At 60.6% G+C, this 13,738-nt stretch overlaps 2 protein-coding genes and 1 long non-coding RNA gene across 4 annotated transcripts in view; 1 reads left to right on the forward strand and 2 right to left on the reverse strand.

Annotated features, from left to right (window-relative positions):
• The window catches only part of NSG1 (neuronal vesicle trafficking associated 1), a 30,633-nt gene extending 21,575 nt beyond the window's left edge, over positions 1-9,058 (forward strand). The window contains exons 4-5 of the mRNA XM_030314216.2: positions 794-904; positions 7,678-9,058. Of these exons, the coding sequence (XP_030170076.1) occupies positions 794-904; positions 7,678-7,881 (315 nt within the window). The 3' untranslated portion in view covers positions 7,882-9,058. The remainder of the gene's footprint in view (positions 1-793; positions 905-7,677) is intronic.
• Positions 898-7,671, reverse strand: LOC115512823. The gene is made up of 3 exons (XR_003968500.2): positions 2,096-7,671; positions 1,426-1,840; positions 898-1,266 (listed from the first exon to the last, which is right to left on the reverse strand). It is a non-coding gene; the product is annotated as an uncharacterized LOC115512823 (long non-coding RNA).
• A 358-nt stretch (positions 9,059-9,416) lies between the features above and the next one.
• Positions 9,417-13,738, reverse strand: part of STX18 (syntaxin 18) — a 123,144-nt gene continuing 118,822 nt past the window's right edge. For both annotated transcript variants that reach the window (XM_030314214.2, XM_030314215.1), the window contains 3 exons: positions 12,808-12,877; positions 11,108-11,188; positions 9,417-10,404 (listed from right to left, as the gene is read on the reverse strand). In XM_030314214.2, the coding sequence (XP_030170074.1) occupies positions 10,309-10,404; positions 11,108-11,188; positions 12,808-12,877 (247 nt within the window). In that variant the 3' untranslated portion in view covers positions 9,417-10,308. The remainder of the gene's footprint in view (positions 10,405-11,107; positions 11,189-12,807; positions 12,878-13,738) is intronic.

Raw genomic sequence — 13,738 nt, forward strand, 5'->3', positions numbered from 1 at the left:
TGGCTCTGAACCTGTCCCCCTCCTCAGGAGCCTCAGAGCCCTCTGTAACCGGGTGGGGAGGGGCAGCCCGTCAGCAGGAAGGCTCCCGCTTCCCCAAGCTGACCGGCCGTGCCTTTGCACATCCTTTTAGCCTCCGGATGTGCTCTGCCCCTGCCAGGGGGCTCCCAGCAGCCAGGTGAGCACCTCCGGTGCCCGGATCTGGTGTCGCTTTGTCCCCTATGCCCTGTGTCCTCCCGCGGGGGCCGGATCGCCCGCTGTTCTGTCACCCGTCGATCCGCAAATGTCAGAGGAGCACATGCTCCGTGACAGCGAGCCCCACACCTGGGCTCGTGGGGACTGCCCTCTGGGGAGGGACACAACTAACCGAGCATGCGGGAAACTTGAGGGCAGAGGTGATGGGGGCCCCCGAGATCCTGTCTTTCCTGCCTAGCTGGTCCCAGCTCGCGAGGGCAGGGCTGGGGCCCCGGGCACAGGAGACATCTGAACAGCTGGTGGCTGCCGCGTCACCTCAGTAACTGGCAGCAGGCAGAAAGTGTCCGTGACGCTCGATCATCCCTGTACCCAAGCTCTCCCCATAGGGCCTGGAATGCTAAAAACGGGTCACTCAAAATAACAGTGGCGTGTGGAGATCGTGAAAAACGCAGACGGTACCAAACGTCCAGTGGAACGTGATGCAGCTGAAGCCTTCCTGGGGCTTTTCCAGCTGCGTCCCTCCAGAGACCGTCTCTCGTCTGTCCGGCCGCCCCACACGTGGTCCTCGCAGCCACCCTGACGGGCCCCCCTCTGCCCACAGGTCTCCGTGCTGGTCCTCTTTGCCCTGGCCTTCCTCACCTGCGTCGTCTTCCTGGTCGTCTACAAGGTGTACAAATATGACCGTGCCTGCCCTGATGGCTTCATCCTCAAGGTAAGGCCCCGCCCCCGGCCCTCCACCCCCCCCCCCGTGCCTTCTCCGAGGGACACAGCCCTGCTCTGGCCTCGGGTGGCCTGCGATGGGGCCCCTGTGGAAGGGAGCAGGGGAGGGAGGCAGAGGGGCAGGGGGAGAAGGCAGGGTGGAGCTGTAAACAAGGCAGCTTCTGGGAACAGACCTCCGCTGGGGGCGGGGGGGGGGCGGCGTGCGCAGAGGCCCAGAGGGAAGGGGAGCAGAGCTGGGCACGCCCCACCTCCCGCCCGTGCCTGTCCTTGTCCCTCCGGCACCTGCTTGGCCAGCTCTCCATGCTGGCGGAAATGCCTGCTCTGCTGATGCGACGCGGCCTTGTTCCAGAAAGCCTGAAAGTGGCACAGAGGGTTACACAGGGGAGGAGTGGAGAAGATGGAGGGGAGGAGGGAAGGCAGGAGGAGGCAAGATGTACTCCCAGTGGACTTGCTCCCAGTTCCCACAGCGCGGCATCTGGCCCCCCACCCTGACCCCCCACGTTTGGTTCTGACCTCTCGAGAGCCAGCGTGAAGGGAAAAGCTACCATTTCCAGGGGCCGGTGTTGCCGAAATCAAAGCCGGAGAAGCCCGTGCTGAGCACGTACACGGACAGGCTTGGTCTGTCGCGTCACCGGGTGGCTTTGCTTTGGGTCTCGTGGCCGTGAGGGAGCAGAAGGCTCGCACGGGGCAGCAGGCTCAACAGACCTCCCGCTTCCCGGCATGTCGCCCGTGCGCAGTGCTCTGACCCTGCGGCCCTCCCCCGGCCGGCAGGTATGCATTTTGTGCGTGCCACGTACAGTGGCTGCCGCTGGTATTCGGGTGCAGCACAGCCGGGGCCCATCGGGTAGAGACCCCCACCTTTGGGAAGCTCCCTGCCCTCCTCAAAAGACGCGTGGAATCGGTTGTATTCTGAGTTAGGGTATGAGCCCTGGAAAACCAAAGGGCAAGGCAGGGTCGGGCGCTGCAGTTTCTAGAAGGGTGGTCAGGTTGCCTCTAGGAGGCCAGTGAGGGAGCTGCGTGGGGACCCGGGGAACCCCCCACACCCCACCCTTTCAGCAGACCCATCCACACCCTGGGCCAGGCTATCTGGAGGCTCAGGAGGCACCACGGTTTAGAGGAGACCAGCCCAGAGGCCTTGGGGGGGCTTGGAGGAGGGCAGGGCTGGCCTTGACCGAGTACGTACATCAGCAGACTCCGGAGGCCAGCCGGGCCGGACCAGGCGGGCTAGGGGAGCGGCAAACACGGTTGATGGCAGAACGCAGGCAGGGTCGGCCTGGAGGCAGCGGGGGATGAGCCAGCTGTGGCCAGTCTGTGCACCACCTCTGGTGCCAGGCAGAGGCCCCCGGAGTGGAGGGGGGTGGGGAGCGACAGGACGGCCACTCACACTCAGTGGCCCAGGGAGGCTGGAGGGTTGGCGAGATGGCCCAGCAGGCTGCTGCCGGGAGCCTGGGAAGAGACTCGGCAGGGTGCTGGGGATGGAGAGGACACCCACGTGACATAAGGCTGAAGAGTGACTCTGGGATGCAGGGGAGAGCCTGGTCCAGGGCTGGGTGACACAGGGGGGCCGAGGTCATGGGGAGGAGGCAGAGCAGATGTGGGCACGGTGCCCTGACGGGACCCACGTGTGCAGAGGACAGCTTCCTGGGACTAGACGGGCTGCTCACAAAGAACAGGGGCCAGCGGCTCCATCAGGAGGATGCAGGGTCCGCGTCTTGGCTCTTTCTCTGGGCCCGGGGCACGCGTCCTGCACGGAGGAGGAGGGTGCAGCCTGAAGCTGCCCCGCCCTCCCTGCAAGGCCAAGTTCTGCTGGCGCAGGCAGGTGGAGTCAGAGATGAAGGCCTGGTTCTGAGAGTCTTGGCAGGGAAGGGGGCAGGTGCCTGTGCGTTCAGAGGCCGGGACGGGTGATCCTGGTGCCCAGCCGGCACCAGGTGAGTGTTCTGTAGCTGCGTCCCTTGGGACTTGGGCATCTTCCACTGGCGTTTCCATCTAATTGGGGGCAGATGTCCTTCCTGGAAAACACAGCTGGAGGGCTGGAGAACTACTAGCCTGGGTCCAAGAGCCCTTGGCTGAAGCTGGAGGGGGGAGAAGTGCGATGGGTGCCGAAGTCCCCTCCCTGCCTTTCCGCCTGTTTTGCGATTGTACACGTCACACACAGACCTGACGGTTCACAGGGGTTTTCACACGGGGATTTCTGAATGCTCCCCAAAACCTGGGTAGGTACCAGTAGATCCCCGTTGTATCGGTGGTTAGATGCAGCATGGATGCGATCTTCCTTGTGCCCCAAGGTCACCCCCCATGGGTCCTTCGTACATATTTATTCAGTGCTTCCTGTGGGGAGCCCTGCTGGGTGCTGGGCATGTGGTGCAGGACGGGAGGAGTCCAGGCCCTGCCCGTGGGGCCGGTGTTCTGGTGGGGAGACAAGTGGCGAGCAGACAGGCAGATACCCAGTGCCAGGCAGAGAGGCGGCCAGGGTGACTGTGCGTGCCCGGGGTCACCGCTTCCAGGTCACCTAGGGTGCAGACTGAATGAGGAGTCCATTTTGCCCACGGTGGCGAGGGCCTGCTCCTGGACTGAGGCCACAGACTGGGCTGGGTCCTGCTGACCCCAGAGCCGGAGGGGGGCCCACGGGAAGGGCTGATGGGCACGGGTGCCGCAGAGGTCCTGGCACAAAGCAGAGGGCAGGCACCTGCGCTGCGGGTGAGGGGAGGCTCCTTGCGGCCAGGCCTCCCCGCCAGAGTGTCCCGTCCTGACGGGTGGGCAGGGGCGGGGGTGGGTGCTAAGTTCCTGCCTTTTTCTTGAAACCGTGAAGTCGTCATAGGAGTTTCACGGGAGGGTTTCCACGTACTGGGAAACTGCCCGGCCCTGCGTGTTGACGCAGACGGTCAGACACCCCCGTTCTCTCAGTGGAGTTCGTGCCCGAGGAACACTTGCCAGTGCTGACCGTGTGCCGGGGCTGGAACACGCTTCCTCGGATTACCTCGTTGGTGTGACGGTCATTTGCTTTCATGGGTGAGAGATGAGGGGCAGGGCCCCCCTCAGGGGGACGTGTGGCTGTGATTCTGGCCTGATGGGGGCCGGGTCAGAACGTACTGGGGAGCACCTGGCCTCATGCTGCTTCGCAACTGGGGTTCTCACCTGCCACCTGCCCACCGTGGTGCTTGCCCCGCATTTGCTTCCTGCGGCCCACGTGCGGGCAGTGGCAGAACTGCCCGTCGTCCTGGCCTGGTGCCCCGAGGGCAGGGCCACTCTCTTAGGCCTGGAGGCCCTGTCCTGGACCGGAGTGGAGCCCCACACTGCCCGGCGGGTGCTGGCGAGTGGCAGGGGGAGGGGACGGAGCACAGGTGGCAGTGCGGCCGGGGGGGAGGGGGGTGGCCACCTGCCTTGCCGGACGGGGGCGGCTGCTTCCTAATACCCGGATGTGGGCGTGGGTGAGCGTGGACACATCCCGCCTTCTTGCCCGAGCTGCCCATCGCGGACCACAGTCCTCACGGCCACCCAGCATGCGGGGCCCCTCGGTCCCATCTCGTAGACGGGGGGCGCCGAGGCTCCGAGCGGGAGGAACCGCGGTGAACTTGGCCTGCAGCGTGGGCCGACTCTGAAGCCGCCGCCTGGCCCACCGACGGGCTGGACAGGCAGAGCGGGGTGTGGGGCACGCCGCAGTCCTTTGTCCTTTCTCTTCTGGAAATAGTCCTCCGTGCTCCCGGAAGGTGGTTCTGATCCTTTGACCAGAGGAGGACTGTTCTCCGCTGGCGGGGCAGGACCGGGTTGAGGGGAGAGCACGCGTTCATTCCGTCCCCTTTCCGCTGTCCGCGGCGGTCACTCGTCTCTGGGTTACCCAACAGGGAAGTACCCACGGCACCCGCCTGGCATGCCGGGTCCGTCCTGGGGAACAGAGGTGTGTGGACGTGTCATCCACCCCTGCAAGATCCCAGTGCTGTCTGTACCCCTTCGCTGTCTTCCCAGACCCAGCAGTGATGAAACGGTAGCTCGTGGGCCGGGCACCGGACCAGGCACGACAGCCTCCATCCGTCAGCAGCCACACCGAGGAGGCCCCGACCTCGCTCTGCTGAGGGGCCAGACCCGCCACTTCTCGGTGTCGGAGGAGCACATCCTGGGTCTCCTGAGTGGAGGCCCCGGGGACGGGCACGGGGGCTAGTAGGTAGTGTAGGGCCCGTGGCCCAGGCTCTGGCGTGTTCCTTTCGGTGATCCTGGTGCCTGGCACAGCTCCTGACCCTGCTGGACAGCCCACCCGAGGGAGAGCCGACCCCCAGCCATCCTCGTCCTAGACACGAGGCCGGCATCCCAGGAGAGCCATCCGGGCGGAGAGGGGCCCCGGTCACGAGCGGCTGCTACGTCTGAGCGGCGGGAGCTTTTCTGTGACGGGGGCGTCATCCCTGCTCTCTCTGCACAAGTCGTGTGCTCTGCCCTGTGTTGCTGTGTCTGGCACCGAGCAGGGGCCGGGCTGTGTGGAGCCGCCCACTGTGGAGGCCTCGGGGTTCAGAGGGCGACGTCACAGTGTGTCGCTCGCCTGTGAAGGTTCCGAAGGCTGAGCCGGTAGGGCAGGCAGGGCGCGGGGAGCCGAGCCGCATTCCCGAGGCCTGTGTGCGCCCGAGCTGGGGCTTGAGCTCTGGCTGAACCAGACACTGCCGGGGCTCCGGGAAAAGAACGTTCTGCCCCGCCGGCCCTGGGGCAGACTGTTTCACTTCTCACTCTGCTTGACTCGGGAGTCCAGCGGGTCACCTGTTGGCGGCCTCCCACGGCGACACCATGTGGGGCGCTGGGCACTCTGCTGTGTCTTTGCGTCTCTGGGTCTCACCTGCCCCGGCTGGAAAACGGGGCTAACGGCACCTGCCTCGCAGCGAGAGAACGTGCATGGGAAGCGCCTGGCCAGCTGTCAGGTGCAGAGAGAAGGTCGGGAGGAGGAAGCAGGTCAGGAGGAGGAAGCATGGGTGGCGGAACCCCAGTCCCGTTTTCTCTGCTGGTGGGGAAGTGGCAGGTGGGCGTTGCGTCTGCGGGCAGATCTCAAGGAGCAGCCTTCTTCACCTGCCGTTGGGTTTTAGAGACCGAGGAAGAGCTGGGCCCAGGTCAGGGGGAGGCTCCCCTGGTGCACCCCGGGCCGGCACTCGTGTCTCCCAGCGCCCACGTCTGAGGTGCAGCAGCTGTGGCCGGCCGGCCTGGCGATGGCCCGAGGTGGCCAGAGATGATGTCATCAAAGATCCTGTCACCTTCTCCACTAGGCGCTTGCCCAGGAGAGGTGAACGGACGGTCTGCGCCGCTGAGCGTCTTGCGAGGCCCCAGGAGTTAACTGGTCAGAGTGCCGTGGATGGTGCCTGGGCTTCAGATCCGGGCGGTGCACCCGCCAGCGGGGCGGCCTTGGCCGAGACACTGCGTGCAGCATGCGGAGCCTCAGAATCGTCTGGGGAGGTTTAAGGATACAAAGGTGCTGAGTCAGACCCTTAGCGGTAGGCAGAGAGCCTGGGTCCTCAGACTCTTCCTGGTGAGTGTGGAGGTGGCCAAGGCCAGGTACCCGTCTTTGCTGTGGTCTCCTCTCACTGAGGAAGAGGCCATGGCGTTCGTGTATTGCTTTGGTTGCTCAGACACACAGGTAACGTGGCTTTCACGAGGCGGGAGGTCCGTCTCTCTCACACGAAGGCTCCAGGCAGAAGGGGGGGGGGGAGGCAGTTCTGTGAGATCATCCTGGAGCCCCGATTCTGTCTTGTGCTGCCCTGCCAGCCCCTCGGGGCATTCTCCGCCTCTGGGCAGTCGAAGCCAGCGAGAAAGGGCCGCGGGAGAGGTGGAGGGTGGGCATCCACGCCCGTCCCTCTGGCCCGGCTGCCAGGAGCTGGGAAGTGTAGTTAGCTCAGCACCAAGCGCCTGCTTGACTCGGGAGAATGCGCCGTGGAAGCCGATCATCCGCAGCCCCGCCCACCTGGCTCGTGGGCCCGGTGAGCTGCACGTGTATGGTGTGCTCGCGCCGCGTCAGCTGTGGTGGCCCAGTGGCCTGGGTCGGCTCCCGGACCCACCAGGAAAGGCAGCCTTGGGTGCAGGATGTCTCTGGGGTCCTGGACGTTTTACCAGCTGATGAGAGCTATGGACTGGACTCCCCCACCTCAGGCCCCCTCAGGGTTCCGTGGCCTGTAGGGATGAAGCCTCTTCCTTCGTGGACAGCTGCCTGGGATAGCCCACTCCCTTGCCCCCCCCCCCCCCCGCCACCGTATTGCTGTCTGGGCTCCTGCTTTCTGGGTCACAAGGTCACACCAGCTCCCCGACGGGACTTCTAGCCCTTGTGTGGCCGTCTGACCCCGGTCATCCTTCCCAGTGCCCTCCTCACCCTGCTGGCACTGTCCTGTCTGTGAGGCCCATCTCCTCTGCCTCGAGGGCGCGCCCTCCTCTGGAGAAGGCCTACTAAAGATCCAGCTCCCAGGAGGTTTTCCTGACTTCCCTTCTTTTACTATCTGTGTTTCCAGCAGACAGGTCCAAAGTATTTTCTAGTAGATGTAACATAAATGACAACTAGCGGAAGATCTTCAGCGAAGCAGGACAGGACAGCTCATCGTGCCCCTGCAGCCCAAGCCCCGCTGCGTCACGGCCTCGCTAAAGATGTCTGTCCTGTCGCGGTGGGACCAGTGCAGGCGGTGGCTGGGCTGCGTTTCTCCTCTAAGCCCAGGGAAGGTCCCCGTAAACACCTGGGGGGTGTTCACCGGAGACCCTCCGGCATCCCCACAGCATCGAGACGTTTCGTCTCCACGGCCCCTTGTCTTTCAGAACACCCAGTGCATTCCAGAAGGCTTGGAGAGCTACTACGCGGAGCAAGACTCCAGTGCCCGGGAGAAGTTTTACACCGTCATCAACCACTACAACCTGGCCAAGCAGAGCATCACACGCTCCGTCTCACCCTGGATGTCGGTTCTGTCGGAAGAGAAGCTGTCCGAGCAGGAGACCGAAGCCGCTGACAAGTCAGCTCAGTGAGACGGGCAGGTTCCTCACAATGTGTCACTCGAAGGTAACAAAGGGACTTGGAGGGACGTTTCGTTAAATATAATTACCGATAATTTAGAGGTTACTCATTTATGGTGCAACCGCTTCTGTTTGCTAATGCTGCTTTGCCAATAAAACTTGCTGCCGACCGCTCATGGGCATAAGATCAAGTGCATATCAGCATTGCTTAAAGAGCTGTGACACCACGTTCCATGTTAAGGAATCTTAATTTAGCTGCTTTACTGGGATTTATGGGATGCCATGAGAAAGTAAATTTACACTGGATATGCAAGGGGTTTGGATTCAGATAAATAATGCGTTTCGTGGAATCAATTTTTTTTTTTATTGCCCTCCCCCTCCCCACTGCACTGCTGTTTGCAAACCTTACTCCACAGCCATATTTAGACGGGTCCCCACTTGGTTAAGAGCAAGCTGTACTTCAGATTTCTTCCCACCTTCAATCAGGCGGCAGCCGGGCCATCACCATGATGTATGGCAGTGAGAGGTGCAGAGAAGGAAGGAAATGGGACGTCCGGTAGGGGGTGCGCCCTTCCCTTCCCCGCGCCCACTCCGAAGCGGCCGAGTGTCCCGCAGGAGGGCCCGCTCGGGAGGCTCTATTCCGCCCCCTGGAGCTGGCTGGAACCTTGGCGCGGAGAGCACCGTGCTTCAGGCCGGCGCATGTAGACCGGGTCCAGTGTCCCAGCACGTGTGGTGAGGGGCTGTGGGAGGACCCTGGGCCACGGGCCTGAGGAAGTCCGGGCCCCTGTAGGTAGTCCGTCTGCTCTGTGACGTGTTGAATAGGAGCGACACCCTTTGGTCTTTTTTGTTCTGTCCTGTTAATGAATAAATTTGCACCAACAGCCCTGTTAGCGAGTTAGTTTTTAAGACCTTATTTGTGTTGGCAAAGTCAAAATGTAATTGCTGGGAAGCCAAGACTGATTTTTATTTTGTGAACTAGAAATCTTTTCACGTAAGAAGCAGGCAGGGGAGGCTGGGAGGGGCTGGCGTGGCAACTTGCAGATCCAATGAGGACATTTCAATTCACGATCTTTGTAAAGAAGTTACATTTCAAGCTGAATCTTGACATTAAAGGATATGTTTACAAAATTGCCAGTTAGCTAAGCTACGTGTGTAAAACCATTAAATGGAAACAAGGCATCCGCAGACATTTTCTTCCATGTTATCTGTGCTGTTTCTGGTGGACATGTCAGAAGTTTCACTGTTTTCAGTAGGTCAAAAATAAATGGCAATGAGTTTGAGATCTGTTGCAAACAAGCGTGGTGGCCACGGCCAGCTCCATCACTGCTTTCTGAAATATGCTTCCAGAACCGGATTTTATTATGGAGGGTGTTTCGCAACCATGACCGTGGCCTTGGAGCCGGGGCGCGTGTTCTAGAGCTGCGTGCTGTGAGGGTGTGATGTGAGCACGCACGAGAAGCACTGACTACGTGCCAAACTCTCCCGCACAGATACATCTATGAAAGCTCCAGCCCACGTAAACGCACTGCTAAGGCATCACCCCTTTGTATTTTCTAGTAGACGTTTTATTGACTGTAAATCCATTCACATGTAACTTTTGACATTTTCACTCTGTGCAGAGAAAGAACACAAGGGTCCCTGTGGCTGCACCACAGACTCTCGATTTTGCATACACAGCACACGATTTTGCAGGGGGCAACGCAGAGCCATCGGCACCCACACCGAGATGGGGCCCCGTGAACACCAGCATGCTCTCTGCACAGATGTGGTTCCCACTGCAAACAGGAACACCTGTTCTAGAGGGACAGGTGCACGGGCCCAAGGGCAGACAAATGCTCCTTGGGCCCCAGCAGCCCCTTGCTGAGGGCCCAGGGTCTGTCCCCACACCCCTTCCCCCACGGGCAGGCAGGCGTCCGCCGACCTTCTGTATCTGGACCCACTGATATTACACGAAGTAACTGTAGTTGCATTTATTATATTTGTGAGGCAAAGGCGAGTTTTCTACAACGTAGCGACTCTGTAGCACTTGGCTCAGGCAGACAAGAAGCCACAGGAAACTAAGTGATGGTCGCTTGCCGTGAGAAGTTATCACCCAGCACTCTTCCCTAAGCCACTGGAAGGGCCAGGTCGGTGCCTCCCTGAGCCCCGCCTCCGGGCAGCCCCTCCACGTGGGCCGCCAGTTTGGGTGCAGCCAGTAACGACCCCCCTCTCTTCCACCCTGCCTCAGGAGTGCCACACAGTCCACTGTCAATTTGTGTTCATTAGTTTCTTTTTCAGCTACTAAACGGGCTAAGACCACAGGTCTGGGTGTCCCTTTTGTGGGAGCACGTAGCTCTGCCACCGCCCCCTCCCCCCAACGTGGTAGGATCTGGGCACAGCCCTGGTCCGATGCCGGAGACCCTCGACAGCGCCCCATGCGCCAGGAGCGAGCAGGGCAGACTAGCTGTCGTACCAGTCCAGGAAGAGCAAGGAGAAGGAGCACATCACCAGGAAGAAGAGCACCCACACTCGGAAGCCGGCGTTGTTTTTGATGGCCTGGGGGGCGGGAAGGGCAGGAGCACAGGATTTTGGGTTGAGGAGTGCTCACGCTCTCCGTGTGTCCGCACTCACTCCCTACCCTGGAGCTTATGCTTACCTTAATTAGTAAGCAGAGCCAAACAGTGGGTTTAGAATCCACCAGAAAACAAACAGGTGTCTCCCCCTTATTCAGACGTCCTACACCCTTCTCCCAGCAAACACCCGGAAACGGCCCACGCGGGGCCCAGGGTTAAAAAGAGCCCCACCCCTGGCCCGGCAGCTGTAGTGGCCCAGGAATGGTCCCACGTCAACCCAAACCGAGGACCACACTCAGAAGACCACGTCCACTCAACAGAGTCCACTGTGGTGGCCTCGATAAACAGGGACCAGGGCTCTGGCCCTCGGGGTGGGGGGTCCAACAAGCTTCTCCGGTGGCGCCCACCCCTGGTGCAGGTGGCTAATCCAACCCTTGCCAAGAGTGACCTCGTGTGCCTCCGATCGCTCCTTTGGAGGGCGGTGAGTCCTGTGTCTTGGTAATAGCAGGTGCCCCGGGTTTGGCGAGGACAGAAATGTGACTGTCTTAGGGGTCAGCACGGTTAGGAGGTCAGCCCTGCAGGCTGGGCCCCGGCAAGGCTCTCACGCAGCCCTGACTGCCCGCAAGACTACCACCGCTGCCCGGACAGGGAGGCCGGTGGGGCCTGGGGGGCCCAAGGGTACTCACCTCTCTGATGTCTTCGTTGCCCTCCTTGATATTCTCAGTCGCCCCTACAACTAACTGGTGAATGCTGTCGATCTCGGCTTCCTATGGAAGAGGAGAGACAGGTAGACCCGACCACCCGGACATCAGGAGCCAGCAGCAGCCAGGGCTTTACAAGCGGGAGCCTGTGGGTCCTCGCCGGGTCCCGAGGGGCAGGCTCAGCCCCGTTTTACAAAAGGGAAAGTCAGGGTTCAGAGAAGTTTAGTCATTTGCCAAGAGTCACGCAGCAACCACGTGGCAGGACTGGGACCAGAACCCAGTGCCTGTCGCCCTTCCACCCCCAGCTGCTACCTCCTGTGCCACTTGCCGGCCAGAAGGGACAAACGCGAGAGCTGCCAACACGTAGCAGCCACCGCATGCCAGGGGCCTCCCTCTGGTCCCCAGCGTATTTATGAAATCCAGAGACATGAGCTTCCAGATGCGTGTGCTTTCAGACATGCACGCTAGCTTCAGGGGAGCGCTTCGTGTCTCACCATCTGTGTCTCTCTTAAAAAAAAAAAAAGAAAAAGAAAACCTAAACCGTAAAAACATCAGCTCCCGTGTACCGAGAGCCTGCCACGAGCTGGAAGTGCATCAGGAACCTCGAGCCCCAGCCCTGAGAGTGCGGGGGGGACATCTGCCCAGTCTGAAGAAGGCAGTGTGGCTGGGGTGCCCAGGTCACCTGACACACTGGAAGTCAGGATTGGATCGGAGCCAGTGTGTGTGACCCGACGTGGCCTCTGAGCTCTCCTGCCACGCTGAGCTGTCCCTGGAAGCAAGTCGTGTGCTCTGACAGGGACAGCTCACTTAGCTGTTTTATGGGTCAGGAGGCTGAAGTGACAGCCATCAGGCTTCTAAGTGGAGGCTTAGCACATACACGCTTAAATTGGTCCTTTAATGTAGTTAGAAAGGGTAACTCGTGAACCCGAACTTTCCGTCAGACTGCACATACCTAAATTTACAGCGATTCGACTCTGGTTGTGAGGTTTCGGGCAGGTTTTGTGGGGGCGGGAGGGTCTTAGGCCAACTGGGCCAGTTTAACACAATGCAGCAGAAATGATTTTGACTCTGAAACCGTTCCACGGCTTGTGGATGCTAAAAAGAAGGATAAATTTATCGGGTCCCTAAAAGTTTTGCCAGTTACTGGCCGGACGAGTTTCAGAACTGGAGGCAGGAAGAAATAACATGAAAATCCCCTTCAGAGAACAACCCTATTTCCTGTGTGGACGGGACACCTGAGGTGGCACGGACCTGGCGTTCTGAGAGGGCCAAGTGTGAGCCCTAAGTCACACTGTCGACCCGCCAGGTGTGCTGGGTGCTTCCTGTGGGTTATCTCCGAGCCTCACGACGGTCCTGCGAGGGCCACTCCGTTTGCAGACGGGAAAACTAGCTCAGAGGCACCCGGAAGGAAGATCTACCCAACTCCCTCCTCTGTGGGCATTGGACTCCCACCCAGTCCGGCCTGGGCCAGCCAGCAGTGGGTCAGGTACAGAGAGCTCCCTGCCCCGCACAGAGGCTGCACCGGGGGGTCAGGAGGCCCTCACGTGAGGAGCTGTACGAACCCACGCGGCTCGGGGCACATGGCTGTAGAGATCAGGCAACCTCAGAACAAGCACCCTGATGTCACAGTAGATGTCACAGTAGATTCTTTTTAGCTAAACCTTAAATCGTAATTTTTTTCTTACCTGTTGTAAAACCTTCTCTGTGAATATTTCTTGGAGCCTGGAAATTTCAACCACTCTCCCTTCGATTTGCCTTCATTAAAGAAAAAAAAATTACATACAACTATTAGTAGGTGGTGGTTCTAGCAGGAGTGTTACACATTTCTAAATGGACCACGTAAGTGAGAAATGGGAGGGGACACCACCACAGCCTCCAGAGAGGGAGGGGACACCACATCATTCGTGGGGGGGCACCACGTCAGGCTCAGGAAGGAGGAGGCCGGCATTGCACTTCCTGGCTCTCCTCTGAAGTCTCTCGCTTAGGGGGCGCGCTGCACTGCGGAACCAGCCCTCCCCTGCAAGCTGACCCGCGGTGCCCCTGCCTCGGAGTCTGCACCCCTGGTTGCAACAGGCAGCCTTCGAATGCTAAGGCCCGTACCCGGCCCGGTAACCACGGTAACGCGGCGGAGACTCAGAACGCCAGCGTGTGCCGACCACTCAACGTCGTTACCGCCCAGGAGGTCGAGGGGCAGGGTGCTGCCACCCAAACCAACTTCCTGGCGAAAGGAAAAGTCCTCCGGTTCTGTCTGAAAACGTATCTCGGTTCAGCAACCAAGCGTCTGAGCTTCTCGCTGTTTCAGGGCCAGCAAGGGCGCCCCGGGCGTGGGCTGGGGGGTGGCACGGGTCTAGAAATGGGGGTGGCAGGGCCTGAGCCGTGTCGGGGCAGCCGGCCGCCGCCCGCCGCTCCTCCCGTGCTTCCGGGTGTGGGAAGGAAAAGTGAGGCGGGCGGGGACTGAATCTCGGAGCAAGGACCGCAAGGCCCACAGAGCGAGGGCAGAGGCCGCAGAGGAGCACAGGTGCCATCAGAGTCCCCGGGGGCTGTGGGTACGGCGTCAGGACGCACTTTCTTTTGGATGAGCCCACAGCACAGCGGGTTTAATTTCCCTGCCAAAGC

The sequence above is a fragment of the Lynx canadensis genome, chromosome B1 (genome assembly GCF_007474595.2).
Source record: "Lynx canadensis isolate LIC74 chromosome B1, mLynCan4.pri.v2, whole genome shotgun sequence".
Classification (NCBI taxonomy): domain Eukaryota; kingdom Metazoa; phylum Chordata; class Mammalia; order Carnivora; family Felidae; genus Lynx; species Lynx canadensis.